The sequence below is a fragment of the Heliangelus exortis genome, chromosome 1, assembly GCF_036169615.1.
Source record: "Heliangelus exortis chromosome 1, bHelExo1.hap1, whole genome shotgun sequence".
In the NCBI taxonomy this organism is placed as follows: Eukaryota; Metazoa; Chordata; class Aves; order Apodiformes; family Trochilidae; genus Heliangelus; species Heliangelus exortis.
The window spans coordinates 147299338-147320350 of record NC_092422.1 but is presented as its reverse complement, the minus strand read 5'-3'; the positions used below and the strand labels follow the sequence as shown (position 1 = coordinate 147320350).

Here is a 21013-nt window from a genome sequence, read left to right as displayed (position 1 = left end):
GGCCCATGGTGCCAACAAGATCAGTGTCCCTTCTCAGAGACACGCAGGGAACAGGGGTAGGGGGGATGCTTCAAAGCTTTCATTGGGATGAGAGTTGAGGAAGAGCCCATCTATGCCAAAGGATTCTGGAGTGCAAGGGACTGAACAAGTGCAAGCTACTTGTATCCAATGTATCCCATCTCACTCTACAGCACAGGGGTCAGGAAGATCAGGACAGGCTTATGTGGTAAGTCTGGCAACACCATTTCATGGGTGGCTGTAGAATATTCCCAGCTTGACACAGGATTAGGGGAAACTTCTTTAATAAAGCTCTTTTCATTTGAATGTAGTGCACCTGGAATGGATGGATGAATGGGTGGATGGAAGTTCTGCATCATCCAAGCAGACATAAAGAAGCATCTCCTTTAGCAGAGATAAAGGCATTGAGTCTCTGGGGCTTGCTGAGCCTTTGGCCTCTATGCACAGAGCTTCAGCAAGCCCACCATCCCAGCACCATGGGTGGGAGCTGTGAAGAGCTCAGCTGAAGCAACAGTCTGGGTTGAAATTGCATTTATTTCTCACAAAATACCCACTGGACTTAAACAGGCTGGGTCATATTTAACCCAGTGAATAAGCTCTGTATCCCATTGCAAGCCTGGTACCACTGCAGAGACCTTTTCTACTGAAGATTGTGTCAATGTACCAGGGAGCTCAAGCTAAAGTGGTTAACAAAGGAACTTTCATCTAAGCTATTCATCAGTCTTGTCCACGGGGGGGGGAGCAGAAGTCTTTGGCTGGGTGAAGAGCTGTGAGCATGTGGGAAGCCCCGAGTCTACAGTGCCACAGAAACCTTGCCTGAGAAGCAAAGGGGCAGAAAGGTGAGTGGTGAGTACAGGACCCAGATCAGCAGAGTGAAGTGACATTTAGCCCTGCTTGTGAAGGGCAGGACTGTCATACTTATCAAGGCTTGTGGACTGCTCTCCCCCTAGGAGAGGCTCTTCTGGATTCTATGTCAGACTTCAGGCACCCCAAAGGCCAGGTTGTCCCGAATCATCAGTGTCTTCCGAAGATCTCGTTCCATGATAGGCCTCTGTGTTCGCCACTTATGAGCTTCCTGTAGTCCTGGCTCAAAGTAGTAAATGCAAGCTCCAAAGCCCACAAGGATGAGAATGGAGATCATCAGATACACTGGCACAAACCAATCCAAGAAGTGAGGCATGGCTGTCAGAGAAAAGTGGTGTAAGCTCATGCAGTCACAGCACCCAAAATATGTCTCCAGCTTCAACATGAGACACCTGCCTCATCAGCAGTGCCCAGCCTCCCTGGACCATTCCTCATAGCCATGCTGCACCCCACTTTGTGATAGATAACACCCCAAGGCACCTCGGTCTTCAGGAGAGGGCAATCTCTTTGGCTTATTGCAAGGACCCCCTCACTGAGCACTAATCCCTCTGCAACCCCCCAGAGAGGAGCCAGTCCACACACCCCAGCCCTGCTGCCAGGAATTAAAGGTAGGCAGCGTGTAAATGCAGCTGATTCTCATCTCACCTCTGGGGGAAAATCTTCTGCCCCTTCCCCTGACCTACCACCACCCCTTTGAATTGCCAGTCTGAGCTGGTCTGGCTCAGGGCTGAGCCCTGCCTTGCTGCACCCCTGCTTAGTATCCTGTTTTGCAGGGGCTCAGGGACCTTGTGGTGCTTGGTTCAGCTCTGGTCTCTGAGCAGATCCTCCCTGCAAAATCAGTGACTGGGCAGTGAGAACCACTTACCTGGGGACAGATGATCTGCCTTGCCAGGAACCTTTTGCCACGCAGGCGTGAGGTGCCAAGTCAGGAGCAGTGCCACCCTGGGGAACACAAAACACCATGCCACAAAACTGCTGTTGACTCAGTGCTGAAAACAACTGAGCAGGAAGGAGCAAATATCTCCTTTCTGGAGAGGCAGATACATGGGGTCCCTCAGCCACACAACTTGCTGGTGCTGTGGCCCCACTCCTTCCCAGCCTGTATGGCCATGCTGATGTCATGCTCAGGGAATACACCCGGATTTGGGGCCATCTAAAAGCTGAAATAGTGCCAAGTTTATGCCCATCTTGATTCCCATTCTCTGGGAGAAGGGAACAACTCCACAGTGTTGCCCAATTTGTCTGATTCCCAGGTGCCCACTCTTACAGAAACACTTGCCTTTGTGTGGGTCATTCAGGGCAGGAAAGGGGACTGAGAATCTTGTCCCTCCCAGCCCCAAAATGCAAATCTACAGCCTCCCCTGGGCACCAGGGCTGCTGGGTTTTGTACAGTGAGCATGCCACTTGTCACAGGTTTTGCTGGATTGAACTAGGGATCTTCAGGCCTGGGAAAGCAAGACAAGTGTTGGACTTGGGCACAAAATGCTTTCCAAAATCCTCACACTTCAGCGTGGGTGGTGAAGTGCTCCTTGACTTCAGTGAAGACAGAGTTGGCCCATGCACCCTCATGGGCTCCTGCTTCTCCAAACACCTGAAAGCTGCGACTGTCCCTCAGGTCACACCTCTGCCAACAACTGCATGTCCCCCACCTCCATCACATGGGGTGATTAAGGGGAGGATGGGGAGAGCTCTGATCATCTCCTGGCCCATAAGACTGCTGTTCTTTCCCCCACCAGAGATTGTTCAATTGGTTTTATTGTTTTGGGTTTTTTTTTTAATACCACAGCCATCAGTTGATTCCAATGCGCCACCAGCAGTTATCTCCTGGACATGTCTTGTGGGAGGAGAGACTCATCACTCTCTGCTCATCCTGAGACTCAGCATGAAGTTTATCTCTCATCTCTGAATAACACCTTTTTTTGTCACAGGGTTAAATCTGAAATGAGCTGCAATTCTTGCTAACGTAATCAAGAAATGGCCAGCAGTGGAGAAAATGCCTGATTTCCTCCCACTTACTGGCATGGAATTTGTTATTTATCTGTTCTCTTTGCACAACAGGGGAAATCTCAGGTAATTTTGCCTTATCCTAGTATGCTCCAACTTTCAGTAGCCCTTATTTTTGCTACCCATAGCACTCCCCTACTATTGCCAAGTCCTGGAAAACTTTTTCTGTCTCCCTCTCAATGATTTACATCTCCCTTTTGTTGGGCTCCTGATTCACCTGATTGAGTGCAATGTGACTAGGTGGCTCTGGACAAATCCACCGTTTGTCTGGGAGCAAAGGGGAAATCTGGGTGTTATTTCTGCCTCTTCATGGCAGCTCTGCCTTGCTCAGGCAAGTAACTCAGAAGGAACCCGTCCCATCCCAGCTCACAACAATGTCACGGAACTGCTGTGGGGAGCAGGGATCCTGCTGTGCAGTTTCTCTCTCTCAACTTGGTCCTGAGGGGCCATGGAAGGAACTGGGCACAACGCTCCTCCCTGACAGGTCTGAAGTCCAGGTTTGGCTCAGCACAGCTTTCCTACGTGCTCTGCATAAGCAGCAGCTCCTGCTTGCCCCCTGCACCCCCAGCTGTCACTGCAGCCAGGCTGGAGGCCATAGCTGTTCCAAAGCCCTTCATCTAGAGGTGACCCATCAGCTGATACCAGTCCCTGGATGGTGACAGCAATGGGCAGAGTTAGAGAGCCTGGGAAGGTGACTCCAGCTTGGAACCCTCAGAGTGACAGGAAGAATGCCAGCAACCTCACTTTTTTCCCTAATCATCTGCTTTCCAAACCTGAGGGTGAAGCTGCCATCCAAAATACCACAGCAATAAAAAGCAGCCCTACAAACTTTCCAGTTTATCCTTCATCCATGGCCAGCATTTCCCAGCTCCTTGCCAACAACCTATTCTTTGGTCTACTTGCTATGCAGCCCTCACCTCATGCCCCGTCCTCCCTCCACTTGCCTCTCCTTACCCCCCATTGAAGGGTCCTTGCAATGACCCAGCCAAGCAATGGGAAAGGTGTCAAACCCACCCAGCCCTCAGTCTCTGCTGGGCCAGCCCAGCAAAGCACTTGCCCTTTTCTGATGGATGAGCAAATTTTGGCTGCAAATGATGAAAAGAGGGATTTTCATTCAAAGATGTCAGCTTTCCAGGGAAGCACTGCAGATATTAAATGCCCCTTAACCCTTGCTAGAAAGGGTTGATCTCAGCACCCTCTTTTTCTGTGGGACATTTGTGACCCTCCAAAGAGTCCCTGATCTTTCAGCTGAGACAGCATCTCACAGAGTTAGCTGCCTGACCCTTTATAATCTCATGCTACATGTCGTTCCAGCTGCATCCCTTCAATGTCACCCCCAGATCCCCTGTGCTGTCCCCTGCAGCCCCCTGAGATGCTGTGGGTACACTTGTGATGGGTGCCCGGGGGGTACACTGCAAGTGACAGGCCAGAAACTTCTCAGGGGAGACCAGGAGCAGGGAGGGGAGGTTCAGGAGACACGGTCACGCAGCGGTGACCGGGCAGGGGGATGAGTGAGGCAGAAGCGGTGCCCGTACAGAGCGCCGGGACACAGGTGACTTCGGGCACAAAACCCTCCCGTGTGCACGGTCGGGAGCACAAACCACGTTGTAGTGTTACCAGCCACGGGCTCAGCCCAACCACAGAAGATCCCCCAGGACTGGGGGATCAGCCTTGGGAAGAGCTTGGGGCAAGGATCTGCCAGTGGCTGGGGACCCCGTTCCCCCATTGCATCCCCGACAAACTCCCGCTACCTACCCTGTGACATGCCACCTACCTCCTTCCAGGGCGTGGGGTGATGGGATGAGGCTGCTCCCTCCAGCATCTGCCGAGGTCCGGCTGGGATGATTTAGATTCCTTTCCCAGCCAGACAGTGCCGGAGAGAAGGTACCCTGCTCCGGGAGAGCAGGGCGACAGCGAAAGGCACCAGAAACGGGGCGGGAGAGAGGGATGGTGGGATCTTGCGGGGACTGCGGCCAGCAAGCAGCCCGGCCTCATCGCCCACCAGGGCTCCTGGGGGCTTCTCCCATGGCCGCCCCGGCAGTGTCACCCCCCCTCCAGCCTCCCCGGGCACCCCCCCGTCCGCCTCATCCTCCACCCTCGCCCCCTCCCCCCCTCGAAGGAGGGATCATCTGCAACCAATTGCATCCCAATGCGCGGGGGACTGGGGGGGCGGGGGATGCATTTTAGCACTGGTCGTCATGGCAACGGACCTCCCCAGCTCACCCGCACATGGTACCCGGGCGAGAGCCACGGGAGAGGCAACCGAAGGATGCTCCCCCTTCCTCCCGATTCATCCGCAGCCCGGGGGGCAGCGTTCTCCGGTTCTCCGCCGGGACGAGAAGGAAGGATGGGGCTGGGGAGTTGGAGAAATGCTGGGAGAGACGTGTGGGAGCTCGGGCTGATGGGGACCTACGGGATTTTTAAGACTTAACAGATTTATCGGTGTGCCCGACCCAGGCGCTGGGGTTGGGGACTTGCCGGCAGCAGGATGGAGGAAGAGAGACAGGTAGAAAGGGAGGGAGGTTACTACTATTTTTAGGGAGTTTATGCAAAAATTTAAAAACCGACACTTTGACCAAAAAGTATCTTACAGCAGAAAAGAGGAAAAATATTGCTGTCTGAAGTAGTATTTTTTATTCCAGTGAAATACCTTGTTTCCTGAATTCATATCTGGTGCTGTCACTGCTGCTGCTGACAGAAGAGGGCTTGTTAAAATATTTTCAGCTTCAGAAATATGATTAACCAAACAGTTTTGGTTTTGAATTGTTTTGGAGCTTGGGTTTTTTGTTTGTTTCTTTTTGTTGCTTTGTTTGGGGTTTGTTGATTTTTTTTTTGTAGGTTTTTGTTGGGTTTTTTTTTGGTTTGGTTTTGGTTTGTTGGGCATTTTTTGGTTTATTTTGGGGGGGTTTGTTTGGTTGGTTTTGGGGGTTGTTTGGTGGTTGTTTGGGTTTTTGGTTTTGTACCCAGGGAAATTTTCACTGTCACCCAGAAGCTGTTTAACACAAAAATGTTTTAACAAAATCAAACAACTGGCTTCAGCCTTGAGAGCTGCCTGCTCTCCTGCCTGCACTCTCCAGCCCTGCCCACATAGCCTGACACCTACCAGCCTTGCAGACCCTCATGTAAATGTGCTTGTAAAGGCTTGCAGGGCTAATAAAATCCAGCAAACTGTTTGAACCTCGAATTTGTTCCCACTACATGCCTACATGCCTCAGGAGGCAACAAGTGCAGGGTTTGGCTTCCCAGTAGATTGTATTTCAGGCACAACTTTGCTTGTCCCCTTCTCAAGCCAACCTGTGGCCAGTGACAGAGCCCACGTGCATTTGACGACTCCAAAAGTAATGCACCCAAGAGGGCCACCACCTGGCCTGTGCCGGGGTCCCATGTGGTGGGAGCTTCCATGATTTCCTCCTCATGCTCTTTTTGTCTTCTCAAGTCCCACTTCTGTTTGGTGCGGCTTCATAGTAGTGGAGAAGCCTTGAATAGGCTTGGAATTCTCCCATATCCAGCAGGGTGTCTGCCTGGAGGATCAGATCCATTAGGATTAGCTAGCTGCTTCTTGGTTTGCTCCAGTAAGATGGGCACTCCAGGTGACTGCCACGTGCCTCCAGGGAGCAGCCTGCAATTACACCTTAATTTTACATTTACTCAAGTTCAGCCATGATACCCACCATGACCACCAGCACAGTAACTGTACCACTTATCCTGCTGCAGAGAGGGGAAAACACTAGCCTCACAGTTTTGACTGTATTGGGAGAGATTTAAAAAAAAAAACAAACAAGTTGAAAGGATATTGTGTGCTGTGTTTTCAGAGCAAGCCTGAAGGGCAGACAAAGATACAGTACATTTGTGAGGGCAAAAGGGAAACAACTTTCAAAAAAAAAAAAAAAAAAAAAAATCAGTGGGCTGGCACAAGGCAGGACAGCAGGGCACATTAATTTCTCCAGGAGACTGGTCAACCAAGCTGTTAGGGCCTGCTGATCCAGATGCCCTCAAGTACATCATGCCAAAGTGTGGAAGATCCCCCCCATCTCCACCCAACCATCCCAGCTCTCTGCCATAGGTCATTCCAAAGTGACACCAGAGCCAGTGTGTGTCCATCAGGCTGCAACTTCTCCCCAGATTTAAGCTCGGGCTTAATACTAAAACACTACTCATGCAGCCAGAATCACAGAAGAGCAATAGTTTTGCTTCATGGGGTCATTTTTTCCTCCTTGTTCACTTCCTTACCATTGCGATGAGGCAGCTCACCTCTTTCTGCAGCTACCACTGCATCAATGGGTTTGTGCACATTATGACAGAGCAGCCTCACTTGCTGCAAACTGAACCCCCTGAGCTGAGTTCAAAGCACCCTTGGAGGCAGTGGAAAAAGACGACTGTGTTCACGCTGCTGGATCTGGCAAGTGCTCACAGCCCCCCTGCTCTGTGCTGGTGGCTTCTGATGCCACGGCAGCTGCTTGCTGCCTGTGACAGGATTCTCAGGTGCTGTCACATCCTTTGGTTTCCAGCAAGAGCTGTGGCATCAAGATGGCTCCAGGCATGTCATGTACAACTCAGACAGCATGGAAACGCTCAGCTGCCTTTGAACTTTCACTAGAGATAAGGCTGCTGGCTGCCACTAAGCATCTTCCAGGCATGCGTATCAACTTGCTTGATGCCTGGGGAGGCTTCCAGACCTTTTCAGCTGACTCGGAAGAAGCCCCTGATTGACTGTGCACACCTTTCTCAGACAAAAGCCCTGGCTGGAGAAACAGGAGATGGTTGCTCAGCTGCAGGCCCACACTTCCTGCTAGTAGCATGCCCGTAATTCACAGCATGAACAACATACTGAGCTGGGCTTAATCCCAAGCCTCATTAAGTGCTACTCAGTTTTTTTCCTGACAAGTTCCCTTGTTGTCTTTTAGTGTCCTTTAGGCTTTTATCTGCATCCTCTGAGAAGATTAGATACAAGGACATTCTCATTGTTAAGGCAACAGAAGTCCCTCAGATAATATTCTCTCAAGGTAGGTAAAAACATGGCAGGAGATGGACTTTATCAGACTAGACTCTCCCAGGGTCTGCAGTGGAGGTCAAAACTCCAGCAAGAGTCACAGAAACACTTCACTTCTCAGCTGCTGAAGGTGAGGGAGTTGCTGCAAGATGCAGAAGGCACCCTGGATACATGGTAGGACATCAGTTGGATGCTCTGGTGGGAATGCAGAGTAAACTGCCTTCTGGGTGCTTCTGCAGCTTCAAATAAGGAAACCCATTTGAGAAGCTTTGCTGAGTTGATCAAAAAGCTAGGGAGATGTGTATGGTGAGTTCAATTAAAGAGCAGAATGGAAGAAGCTGACTTCCTTCGGGTATAACAAAAGCTGGAGAGAGCCTTTGCCAAAGGAAACTGAAGTTGCCAGAAACATATGTGGAAATGTCATTAGTTTCCCTAATAATTTGCACTTTCTGCCAATGATATAATTTTTGTCTATTAGAAAGAGAATAAGTGCAACCAAATACATGAGTTCATATTTTGCAGGCTTCCTGGGCAGTGCTGCAAGGGGTCAGCCCAGAGCCAGTGATACACGGACAGGGCTGTGATGAAGCCACTCCTGCCAGTGAAGTCACTTATTAATTGAAATAAGCAAAAATCTGAGGAAAAAACACATAAGAGAGAACGAAGAGACATGTAGAAAAACAGAGCTTACATAACACTAAGGCAGTGACAATTAGAGAAGAACACATCCCCAGTAGGCAACAACCTGCCTTGGGTAACAGGTGTGCAAGATGGATGGAAGGGATGAAAGGGATCATTTGTCTTAGCTATAGCATTGAGAACTAGGTAGAAAACACTGACTAATTAGTCTTACCTATTAACATACTAGCATATTGATGTACTATTAGCACACAAAAATACCCACCCATAGGCTTGAGGGACCCCTGCTAACAAAAAGCCCCCTACTCTTTGAGCATGCATGGTGAAATTTTTAATCACTGTCACTTCAAATGGAAGTGAAGAGCTAGATAACCAATTGTGTATAGGAGTGAGAGAATATAATTAGAGATAAAGTAATTTTACACCTGTGCATAAAAGTAGACCCTATGTTTTCAGAAGCTGAGTTTGCTTTGTGGAGTACTATCTGGCTGCCTTTTCTGAGCAGAACTGGCAATTAAAGCAAGAATCTCAACTCTGTGTCTGGATCAGCTTATTGCACACCAGGTAACAGATCCTGGGCTTTTTTGGGACAACGCCAGGAGACCTGGGAGCAGGTGCTGAGACAGCTGGGATCATGATGGGATGAGCAGTCTCTGAGACCATTTCCAAAGCCTGATTCCATCATTCCTTTGAATGCTCAGGGAGAACAGAGAAAAAATCAGCGAGAAAATATCCTGATACTCAATCACCAACCTGTTGGATGAAGCATGCAGCAAACTGGCCAAGGATACAGGAGAGCAACCTGTGTTGCACTATATTTTTTTGTGGTGGTCAGTGCTGTCCTGCTGCAGAAGTGACAACATTGTTACCAGGAAGGCCAAGTATCTCTGATGCTAACTGCCTTAATTGGCAGCAGGCGAGCCTCTTCACAGGGGTTACATTACCCTTCTACTCATTTCTTGAATGGTTTGTGCTTCTGGAGTGATGTACAACGGCCCACAGAGCAAAATGAGGAGCTGTCCCTTTCAGTATTGTGCCCTTCTGCCTGTGCTGAGGGACAGAGCATTGACAGCCCCACGCCAGCTCTCTGCACCGCTTACAACCGGAGATGGACTCGTTAATTCTCACTTTGCAGACTGTAGGTGAGGTGAAGAGAAGTGAAACAGCCTGACAGAGTCAGGCAATGATATGGAAAACACACTCCAACCTCCAACACCAACCATGTCTCATTCCTCTCACATCTTCTCCTTGTCGAGCTACAGCTCCAGACAAGAGCCGCAGGCACATTGCCAGCCTGAGCCCTCACCTTCTTATACCATCACCTAACATGAAAAACAGGTTTTAAATTATACCATTTGACATTAGATCTGTTTTAGAGCCCTTGGCCCATGGGTAAATACCCAACGAGGGTGCCAGATGATGACTTCTGTTCTCCTCCCTCTGGTTCCCCACAGAGCAGAGCTTGCTCTGCAAGCTTTGCATCCCCCACAGAGCATCCCTGCCTGCATTTCAAAAAGGGAGAAAATCAAACTCAATCTGCCTGGCACAGCTCTCTGTGCCAGCTGTTGTGTGACAGCTTTGCATCCCAAGGGGAAATCGGTTGTATTAAATCTTAGACTTTTAGGCAGGAACTGTCAGCACTACCCCTGCCCCCCTCCGAGTCACCCTCGGGTGGGTTGTGCACCTGAGGGTCCTTTGTTAGTAAGGGGCTATGGGGGAAGTGTCCACCCAGCAGAAATGGCACAGTGAAGGTGGAGCATAAGGAGAAGGGAGAGGTGCAAATCTCTGTGTCCCCATGGGAAGGTGGAGGTCAGCCCTGCAGAGAGAAATCTGCCACAGGAAAGCCAGAAAATCTGCTGAGGATAAGGAAAAGTAGCAGCAGGATCAGTGGCAGCTCATCTGGACCCACTGAACCTCAACAGACATAAGCATTGTGAGAAGGAAGAAGCTTGCAGTGACAGGGGACAGTGAGCCTGCTCCTGACCAGACACTTAAAGCTACCCAGGTACTTCTGCAGGGCTGGAGAGCAAGGCAGTGGGGAGTAGCAGGGGGCAGAAAGAGGACAAACACCTTTTATGTGGGTGCCAGCGCCTTTAGCATATTCCCACACCCTCAGCAGCCTAAAAGGAGCATTGTCCCAATTGCTCACTGTGTCCTCCCTGACCTGGTAGCTGGCTCTCGTTATTCATTGCATCTGGCTGCCTCCCATCTTTAGGACACGTCTGCCCTGGATTTGTCCTCCCTTCCCCCAGCCAAACTCAACAACAACCAGAAATATCCCATAATCTCTTCTGCTTCACCTGCAATTTGTCTCATGCTGGCAACGAGCAGAACCGTCTGCCTTTGTCAAGATCAAAAAAGCTACAGCAGCCATGTGATGTCAGCTTACATTAGCCCCCCCCCCCTCCTCTCTGCCTCCCCTCTCCAGCTCACTGCAGAAGGGAGATGCATCTTCATCCTCCTGAAACATTCTTCCCCCTCTGGTGCACCTCCTGCCATCCAGAGGTGCTTTGGTTGAAGGGGCAGCAAAACCCAGCCCCAGCCAGGAGCTGAGGGGATCCTAGACCCACCCCACCCCCCCCTCCACACTGAGCTGGAGCAGAACCTTGGGGATGAGACAAAGAGCAGGAGATGTAGCAAGATGGACCACAGGCCACTGGGGGCCAGTGGGGGATCTCCAAGGGCTTTGTCATTATACCACTCTGACCTCGGAGTGAGAAAAGCTCAGGCTAACTCCATAACTGCAGTGCTTCTGCCCGTATCAGGGGCAGGAGAGAGGAAAAGGTGCCCAGGAAAGGGTGGGATGAAGGCTGGGACTGCTGGAGCTGCTGCAAAACCTTTCACAGAACAATCTGGCGAGCAAAGCTGGGAACTGCAGCTGTACACCATTAGGGAAATTTCCTTCTCTGTTATACCAAGCAGCCTTTATCATATGAAAGCATATTAACTTTGTTAGCATCTATTTGCTCACATTAAATTCCACAATGTATGGAATAGTGGAATTTTACTGGAGACTTTGGTGCTGCTCAGCCTTGAGCAAGTAACAGGCATCAGCTCACCACAAGGACCAGAAGCCAGCCCTGGAAACAAGGACATTGCTTCCTGGGGGCTTAAAGCTGTCCACAATGCACCTGGACAGCCAAGGTGAGCCCAGCATCCTGTCCCTCCCACATGTCTTAGGAAACCCTTGAGCACTGTCTGGCATTGCCAGTAAGTGCCTCTGGCATGACTGCCCCCTAGGACACCCAGATGCTGCAGGAATCATAGAATACCAGGTTGGAAGGGACCGCAAGGATCATCTGGTCCAACCCTTTTTTGGTGAAAGTATAATCTAGACAAGATGGCCCAAAACCCTATGCACCTGAATCTTAAAAGTGTCCAAAGCTGGGGAATCCACCACTTCTCTGGGGAGGTTATTCCAATGGCTCAATATTCTCACTGCAAAAATTCTTCCTCGTGTCCAATCAGAATCTTTCCAGGATTAACTTGAATGCATTACTCATCTTTTCCATGTGAGGCCTTGTAAGAAGGGAGTCTCCATCATCTTCCTAGCTGCCCTTCAAGTACTGGAACATGGTAATGAGGTCTACCTTAATCCTTCTTTTCTCAAGGCTGAACAAACCCAGTTCTTCCAGCCTTTCCTCATGTGGCAGGCTTCCAAGTCCTCAGATCACCTTTGTGGCCCATCTCTGGACAGATGCCCCCCTAGCCTGCCCATTTTTTTTTTTGTGTAGCAGGGACCAAAAATGAACACAGTGGTCCAGGTGTGGCCTGACAAGTGCTGAGCAGAATGGGATGATGTCTTCTTTCCTCTGCTGGCAATGCCCTTGTTGATGCAACCCAGCATCCTGTTGGCTTTCTTCACTGCTGCAACAGAACACTGTTCACCCATACTGAGCTTGTTTTCCACCAGGACCACCAGGAACCTTTCCATAGGTAGATTTCAGACTGTGCTGCACTCTTCCCCTTGTACTCAGCCTTGGTGAGGCCACACCTCGAGCACTGTGTGCAGTTTTGGGCACCACAGTACAGGAAGGACATCAAGGTGCTGGAGAGGGTGCAGAGAAGAGTCACTGGGCTGATTAGGGGTCTGGGGAACAGGTCTTACGGGGAGAGGCTGAAGGAGCAGGAGCTGTTCAGCCTGGATAAGAGAAGGTTGAGGGGAGACCTTATCTGCCCTCTACAGCTACCCAAAGGAGTCTGTAGTGAGGCGGGTGTTGGCCTCTTCTCCCCAGGGATGAGTGATAGGACAAGAGGTAGTGGGTTCAAGTTGCACCAGGGGAGGTTCAGATCAGATATTAGGAAAAATTTCTTCACTGAGAGAGTGGTGAAGCATTGGAACAGGTTGCCCAGGGAGGTGGTGGAGTCACCATCCCTGGAAGTATTCAAAAAAGCGGTAGATGTGGCACTTTGGTAGATGATTTAGTGGTTAAAGTGATGTAGGACAGAGCTGGACTCCATGATCTTGAAGGTCCTCTACAACCACGACGATTCTGTGATTCCTGGATGATGTTTTCCCAGCTGCAAGACCTTACGCTTGTCTGTGCCGAACATTATCCCACTCTTCCAACCTAACCATGCTTCCTGCAGGGTGGCTCTCCCTTCTCAAGTGTCCCCTCAGCTCAGTTATCATCACCAGGCTTCATCAGGGTACTTCAGCTCACCATCCAGATCACTTATGAAGATACCCAGCAGCCTCAGGCCCCATACCGATCCCGGGGGGGCAAGTGACAGTTTCGTCACTTAGAAGATAAGCAACGGATACACCCCCCCCCCCTTCCCCGGGGTGCGGCCCTTCAGCCCGTTCCGCTCCCACCGCACAAACCCCTTGTCCAGACCCTAGCCCGCCGGTTTCTCTAGAAAGAGGCCGATAGGAACCGTACGGAACTCCGCTGCCGGGCGGGGTTTCAAAGTGATAACACCGGGGCAATCAACCACTCCGCCATTACCAGCCTTGATCGGGGGGGGAGGTCGGGGAGTCCCCTCCCGCCAGACACCCCGCGCGCGCCTCCGGGCTCCGCAGCGCCCCCTGCCGCCCGCCCGCTCCCCATACGGGGCCAGTGCGCAGGCGCCCCGCCCCTCGGACCCCGCCCCGCAGGCGCTGCGCGGGGCGTGGCGGCGGTTTAAATTTCGGCGGGCTGTGCGGTGCGGGATTGTTTGCTGCGGGGATGGCGGTGCTGCGGCCTTTCGACAAACTCCCGGCGCTCAACTCGGCGGCCTTGCTGGTAGGTCTGGCGGTGCCGTCCCCTCCCCTCTCTCCTCGCTTTCCCCGTCTTCCCGGGCTCAGCCCTCCGGTCGGCGTCTGCCTCTCCCGCGCCTCCCGCCGGGCCTCGGCGCTAACAGCCAGGCCTCACCGGCCGTGCTGGCCCCGCCCACCCCGCGGTGATAGGCCAGCTGGCTGCACTATGCAAATGAAGCTACCGAATTGTCCCCGCCCCCTTGCTTCGATAGGCCCCCTGGCTGCGATATGGAAATCTGGACACCGCGATGGCCCCGCCCCCTTGCAGTGATAGGCTCCCTCGCAGCGATATGCAAATAATCCGCAGGACAGGCTCCGCCCCCCGGCGGGGAGCGGTCCCTGTGCCTGAGGGTTTCTTCCGTCCGGGCGCAGCCTCCAGGGCCGCGCCTGACCGAGCTCTTCTCTCCCGTGCGCGCAGCTGGTGGGCTCGGACGAAGGGCTCCAGATGAAGCTGGCGGAAGCGATCCTCCGAGAGAAGAAGGATTTCAAGATCAGCATGTGAGTGTTGGGGAGAGGGGGATGCGCCCCCTCCGGGCCGCGTTGTGCTCCTACAGGGACCCAAGGCCACCTTGTCCAAGAGATGGAGCCAACGCTCCTTGCGACGGAACCAAAGGAGCGGCAGGGATGCGAGTTCACCAATAGTTTCTGCTTCAGAAATTCCCCCACCGAAATTGCTTATAAAGGTCGCTTCTACCCAAGCGGGGGCAGTGGGGACTGCAGGGCGTTCGCTTTAAGGAAAGAATTTGCTCTGAGTTCTGGAGTGCCACAGGTGTGGGGGGCATCTGCAGAAGGGAAACCACTTTGTCTTCAGGACAGGCAGTTTGGGCACACATCAGAAATGAGGATGAAAAGAATTTTCACATCCATTGTGTGTACTAGGTTTGATTAATAATTTGCAAGGGTGGCAGAGAGGTACAGGTATTTTTTTTTTTTTTCCTGTTGAGAGAGGCATACATAGCTATTAAAAAAACCTGGGAAAAACTGGGGCAAGTACATTGCTTGCAACTGTTTGAAAGCAAACAGGTTTTCCTAATGTCTGTTAATTCTGGTGCTCTTCATAGCTGTTTTCTGTTTTTTATGCGTGCACGTGCTTTTCCTCCTCGAGCTATTGAGATCTGTTTGGAATTTTAACTTTAGCTGCATGACAAGTCCTGTCTTAAAAGCTTGATTAACTAGCCTTTTATGATATAATGTCCTTGCCAAGATAAAGTGGGTTTAATCAGCTCTTCAGAAGGGGTTTGTGTTGCTTTGCTTCTATAATCCAAGACTAGGCAGTAAAGGCAAATCCAAGCTAATACTCTACCAGTTAAGAGTGACTGTACTGCTCTGATCATGGCAACCTGGATGTTTGTGCTAACTAGTAGTAAATTACCCATTTTTCTAGGCAAATCCTGAAGCCTCTGCTGACCTGTGGATTGCCATAACTAGATGGCTACTGGTACAACAGCTGGGTAGTTAACCAAAGGCATGGAAGCTTAGAACAAGATAAGTCCTTGTATTAGTATCAGTAGAGAAGCAGAAATGACAGGATTTTTTTTCCCCACTGTGTTGCTTTGGGATGCTGCACCTTACAAAGGAGTATGGTGTCTTGTCTGGTAAGTCCACATGCTAGATACAGCTCTTGGGTGAATTGCAGGGTTGGGTTTTTTTGTCTCTTTTCACCAAGAGTTTCTGCAGTGCATAGCTGACATCCTCTAGTGATCTTGATTTAAATATTGTAGCACCCAAAATTAGGGAGCTTTGTAGGGTGTTACTATGTTGTTTTTTGGTTTTTTGGTTTTTTGGATTTTCCATGGGATATGATACTTTTCTGTCATCACAACTTCTTCCTAAATTTCACCTTTAATTTATAAGCTTGTGTTGCAATGTCTCAATCAAACTTACTTTGCTCATACCTTGTGTTAGTTTCAGGATGCTTTTGTTAAATCGTTCCTTCCTTATTTATAGGAAGCAGAACATCTTTATTGGAGACTGGCAGACAAAACTATGAACTACATATGATTAATGGAATGAATTAATGGAATGGTCTGTGCCTGCTGGGGAAAAAAAGTTCTTAAGATGAATTGCTAGAAGTAATATTCCCCAAGGAGACCAAAACTTCCAGAGAGGAAGTGATTTGTGAGGGAGACTGAAATTCTGAGGTTTGTTTTTTTCCAGTCTGTCCTCCCAGTGGTTGTCCAGAAATGATACTGATAATGTTCTTCCCCGAGGAAGGCTCAGGTATGCACTGCTGAAGTTGTCTTCTTTTATAGTGAGAAGAGACATGAAAAATCCCTGCCCTGTAGTTCTTTCAACAGCTGTATCAGCAGTGGCAGTATTATGTGGAAGGGTAATTAAACTAACCTAGTAATCCTGCCATAGTGAAAGTGATAAAAAGATGGGTAATGGTATAATAGAAGCTCCTGTTGATTTATAATTTCAGCCCTAAAGCTGTACTGGTGATACATTTCTGGTTCAAGGTTTTGTGAATACAAAGCACCTTTCTGTATAACATGGAAACCGGAGAAGGTAGCCTCTCCTGTGCTGAGCTCATGAGCTCATTTTCAGAACATTACAGGAAAGAATTAAAACATTTTGATTGAAAATTTGTGGCAAAATATACCAGTACAGCATTGGTATTAATTTTGTCAGAAAAAAACTCTTCTTAACAATTAAATAAAATTACTGCCATGCTAATCTGTGGAGAAACTGTTCCCATGTTCTTATGCTCTAATAATCTTCCCATTATAAACAGCCTTGTCTATTAAGTATCATTGTGGTTGTCAGCAGTTGTGAGTAGGCTTAAGACATGAGAATACTGGTTAAAGAATCACAGTGTCTCTTCTTTGCCTATGTCTTTAGCAGTTAGCAAGCTTCTTGGTAACTTACTACACTGAACTGCAGTGGCTGTGTGGTTATTATGGTCAAGTAGTTACTGCCTTGCCAAGCTCTCTGTTTAAACTGGTAAATTTATTATCTTTCAGTCACCTTGCTACATCCCTTCCCTTACCTGCTGAGGGAGATCAGCTTCGGCCCAGGATAGATCTGATTGTGTTTTTGATTGACATCAAGAGCAAACACAGGTAAAAGAAGAGCAAAAATATGAGAGGGGAAACTGTCTGTGGTGTTTTTGGGGGGTTTTTTGTTTGTTTTTTATTGATGGCTAAACCTGCTTTTACTGAGCCATAATGACTGAATAGTGGATTTCAGACCGATGACTTTCTGTGGTGGGAGAGCTTGGTAATACATGGATTTTGTGTCCTCCAGCAGTGGATTAGGATTGAACTGCTCTGTCCAATAACATGCCTGTTTTGCACTAAGTTGCCATAGCAGAGAAGGCAGAATTTATTCCTGGATTCAGACATGGGATGATATGAACTGAGCTTTGGAAAGATGCTGTCTGTAAAATTAGATTGAAACAATGGTGATGCTGTTAAGTTCTGTAAGATGCAGGTGGCTGATGTGCTGTGGCTGATGGCAGTGCTACCTAATAACCAGCCAGTTGCTGTGCCTGTGTCCCCAGTCCACTGATACTGCTGGTCAAGTGGGGTCAGTGCTACAGATGTCTGTAGGCAAGAGAGGTCTGCGAGGGATTGATCCCTTTCCTCTCATGCTCATCTCTGTAGAAATTGTGTTTGTGTCCCCAGGCCACAAGTAAAGACTTGCTAAAGCACAAAAGTCAGCATTTTATTGCTTAACTTGTGACTGATGATCCTAGGCTCTCATTTACCAAAAATGACAGACCCAGCTGCATACTTACAGCACAGATGGTGCTGCAAGAAATGTGTGGGCTAGCTCTTCTGAAAGAGCTGAAGTAGTGCTCAAGTCTTGTTGGATGTTAATGTATTCATATGCTTAGTGTCTGCAAATCATGGAGGACACTGTTCAAACTAAGCCTAACTGTTGAGTCTTGGGTAGAAAGAATATTCTGTGGATTATTAAACAACTGTGGGTATTACAGACCTCTCTGTTGCCTTGCTTTTAGTATAGAGCACTACTCTGCTGGCTCACAGATCAGTAGATGTTAACATCAATGGTTTTCTAATTGTGCATCTGAAAGTTATTCCCTATGTCCTTATGCTGCACTGGTTTTACCTCCCTGTCCAACTGGATTGTCTGTGCTTTTCTGACAGCTTAAAGACTGTTGAAGCTTCCCTGGCTTATGTGGATGCCAGCTTCTTCCTGGGGAAAGTGTACTTCCTTGTCACTGGGGGTATGTATGGCACTGGTCTCTTACTCCTCTCTGAGCAGCACCTACTCACTGTTGCTTTCCTTAAAATGCTAGCAACTTAAGCTGAAACAAGAAAGGAAACCAGTAGCTTTGTCAAAAGTTTTGCTTAAATTATATCTGAACTCGTCTACCTTTTAAAATTGTTTTCTTAGATAAAATTTGATTCTCTCATTTCCTGTGACACTGCAGAAGTCTGTTCTCTCTGCCCTTGCAGATCTCTCTTAATGATAATAATGAGCAGTGGGAAACATATGATACTGTGGTAATAAAATGAATCAAAATGGATGTAAGTGTAGCTGTTAATACCAGGCAGATATCCCTGCTGTGTGCTGTCTAGCTCCATTGGGCCTTTAATCTTTCTCCCTCCTACCCCAAAAGTGGAAAGGGTGCTTGCCTGCATACCCACCCTACTTCAGCTCTGGGGGAATACAGTCTGTACTGCTCAGTGTTGACACAGAGGTGTTATGTCCTTGGAATTTGGGAGGCCTAATTCTGGGGTGGAATAGTGTCTTGGCATAGTCTTGTGCTATGGCTCTTCTGATGGAGTGAAGTCCCTGGAGGTATTACTCTCTGATACCATATGAGCCAGGAGGGCTTCTGATTAATGATTATAAGATTCTGCCCCTGCTGATAGTGTACTGATCCCTTATCTAAAATGTTGATGTTTCAGCTCTCAGTAATGTGGTGATACTACTCCTGCTGTCAGTATTATGAACAACTTCTGTGCTGATTGCATTGTGAATCTTGTGCCATTCTGTTTGTAGTGCTCAGTGTTGCCTTACCTTCTGTTGTGCTTTCAAAATTAGCTTTGGTTACTTTGGTAAATGTGGAGCTTCCCAGTACTTCACTGAATGTTGATTATGGGTCTTGTAATATAAGAAAACTTTTTCTGTAGTTGGCAGGATGAATTGCTGTAGTGTGAATATGAATGACATTGGGAAACTGGGAGAAGTCTACTGCAGTCCTGTGCTGTTCTGTGAGTTGGAGGTAAGGTGCTTAGTTGGTCCCTGAAGGAATTTATGAATTCCATTGCTCTCTAATCCTTAGGAACATCATTACATTAGCAATAAATATATGTATATACGCTGCTGTCTTGTGCAAGTGTCAGAGACCAGACTTTCTATAAGAACAGTAGAGGTAGAGGGGTCTGACTCCTTGAAATGAGTCTTCTAGATTACCTGCTTCTTCCTGTGCTACTTGAAAGTCTCAGGAAACCAAGTTGAAATTAACAAAGACTTCTCTGACATAGAGAGCCCTGGTACACTTGTTCCTTGAGGCATTTTCTCTTCCCGGGAGCCCCTGAGCTGTGACTTGCCATGTGACTGTCTTGCCCACGTAATGCTTCCTGTTAGCCAGGCTGTGTGTAGCTTCACAGACTGTTTTGCCATCTGATATGCCACTCTTTCCAATTACCTGCTCAGTCTGAAAAGCTGGAGGGAGAGTTTGGCATTCAGCAGCAGCACACTTCACTTTTCCGTGTACTTGTCGTTCCACCCTCGGAGCCTGCTTCCCTGCCAGCAGGTGATATCCGTGCCTTTTGGCAACACCTTCGGGGTTGTTTCAGCTGACAATGCGGTACCTTCCCAAAGTTAGGGGAGTAAATGGGCCTCTGGGATTTTCTGTAGCTAGCTGCTCTGAACCATGCTTTGTGTCTGCCCCGGCTTGTTCTTTTATCATGGCTCAGCACTGCTTTTCTTTTCTAATGATGAAATTAATTTCTCCATTTTGTTTCCAGTTGGACAGCATTCGAGTTTCCACTGCTCAGCGTCTTCTCCGAATATTAAAGATCTGTGCTGGTCACGTACCAGGAGTTTCTGCCTTGTCCTTTAGCTTACTGATGAAGTCTGCTGATAACTAGCTTCTCATGATAATTCAGTCACATTCATCAGGTTTTTCACTTCAGGCATTCAAGCTGCCTACAGTTGGAATCGCACTGGGAAGCTTTTTTGCCTGACTTGCCACGACCGCTCATCCAGAGCTGTTCCTATTTGTTAATCTGTCCAGAAAAAAGCTTGATTTGTGTTCAGTGGATAAAGTAGAGGTGCTGGGCAGAGGGCAGTTTGAATTGGGGTTTTCTATCCATCACTTCATCTGAATTGCATTTCATCATCAAGATTGAGTTTGATCCACTTTGCCAGTGGCCAGGAGCTACAGATTTTCCTGAAGGAATATTAGAAGAACAGGCCACTGTCCCAAGCGTCACATGTCACGGTTGAGTATCTTCATTTCAGAGTCCCCAAAGTACTAGAGAAAAGGCAGCATCGAAAAGAAGAAATGCAGCACCTCAGACTAATGTGACACCTTGCTGCCAGGTTTTGTCTCCCCACCTAGAGAATAATGGAGAAGGAAAGCTGTCCTGCAGCTTCTAGATAGACAGACTGCAATGGCAGTTAATGATCCAGCTGTGTGAGCATCTGCCCACTGAAGGGCTCAGTATTTCCGTGCCTGATATCTAACTGGGGATGAAGGGACCAAAGAAAAAAAAAAAATCTGGCACTTAAGTTACTGTTCAGATCTTTAAAAGAAAAGGCTCCATCTCTCAAGCCTAGAATAACAAGCAACCCTAGTCTGTCAAGCTCAGGAGGACCCCAGCAACCCAGCCTCGGGGGCTGACCAGAGATAAAGTGTGTCAGGCTGGACCACAGCAACAAACAGAAAATGCATCTCCTCTCTTGCAAGTTGGGCCTTTGTTATGTCTAATCCCTTAACTGATATGTTTTTGTCAGTAGTAATTCATGCCTTATTCTTACTGAAAGTTGGTAATGTGTTTTGAAGTCCTAAGTTAATAAAATGTGTAATATTTGTTGTATGCTCTTTGTTGAGGTGTGTGTCATAGGCTCTCAAACCTACAAATGCTTGCCCCAGTTTGCCCTGGCAGTGGGGCTGCTCCTTGCTTGCAGTTTGAACTTCCAGCTAGTTGTGGGCTGCAGTCGCGATTCCATCCACGTGGTGGTGGCAAAAGCTTTCCAGACACAATAGTTCCTGCACACCGAGTTGAGCCACCTTGCAGAATAAAGTGTTTCTTGAAACGCTGGGGTTTTTTGTATCC

General features: G+C 48.7%; 2 protein-coding genes across 2 annotated transcripts; one reads left to right on the top strand and one right to left on the bottom strand.

Annotated features, from left to right (window-relative positions):
- Positions 1-285: 285 nt before the first annotated feature.
- SMIM45 (small integral membrane protein 45) lies at positions 286-4960 on the bottom strand. The gene is made up of 3 exons (XM_071732374.1): positions 4661-4960; positions 1748-1824; positions 286-1200 (listed from the first exon to the last, which is right to left on the bottom strand). Exons 1-3 carry the CDS (start codon positions 4879-4881, stop codon positions 992-994), a joined length of 507 nt encoding a protein of 168 aa, XP_071588475.1. The 5' UTR covers positions 4882-4960; the 3' UTR covers positions 286-991.
- An 8664-nt stretch (positions 4961-13624) lies between these two features.
- CENPM (centromere protein M) lies at positions 13625-20773 on the top strand. The gene is made up of 6 exons (XM_071732362.1): positions 13625-13740; positions 14173-14252; positions 16718-16816; positions 17867-17946; positions 18860-18951; positions 19700-20773. Exons 1-6 carry the CDS (start codon positions 13684-13686, stop codon positions 19820-19822), a joined length of 531 nt encoding a protein of 176 aa, XP_071588463.1. The 5' UTR covers positions 13625-13683; the 3' UTR covers positions 19823-20773.
- Positions 20774-21013: the final 240 nt, after the last annotated feature.

Bases quoted from the DNA above. Each gene is read 5' to 3' on its own strand.
- SMIM45 (XM_071732374.1), bottom strand. From the start codon at position 4,881: ATGAGGCCGGGCTGCTTGCTGGCCGCAGTCCCCGCAAGATCCCACCAT. The intron at 1,825-4,660 runs GTAGGTGGCATG...TGTGTTCCCCAG, and splicing joins ACCCCACGCCCTGGAAGGAG to GGTGGCACTGCTCCTGACTT. The intron at 1,201-1,747 runs GTAAGTGGTTCT...TTTCTCTGACAG, and splicing joins GGCAGATCATCTGTCCCCAG to CCATGCCTCACTTCTTGGAT.
- CENPM (XM_071732362.1), top strand. From the start codon at position 13,684: ATGGCGGTGCTGCGGCCTTTCGACAAACTCCCGGCGCTCAACTCGGCG. The intron at 16,817-17,866 runs GTAAAAGAAGAG...CTTTTCTGACAG, and splicing joins GACATCAAGAGCAAACACAG to CTTAAAGACTGTTGAAGCTT. The intron at 17,947-18,859 runs GTATGTATGGCA...CTTTTTCTGTAG, and splicing joins GTACTTCCTTGTCACTGGGG to TTGGCAGGATGAATTGCTGT.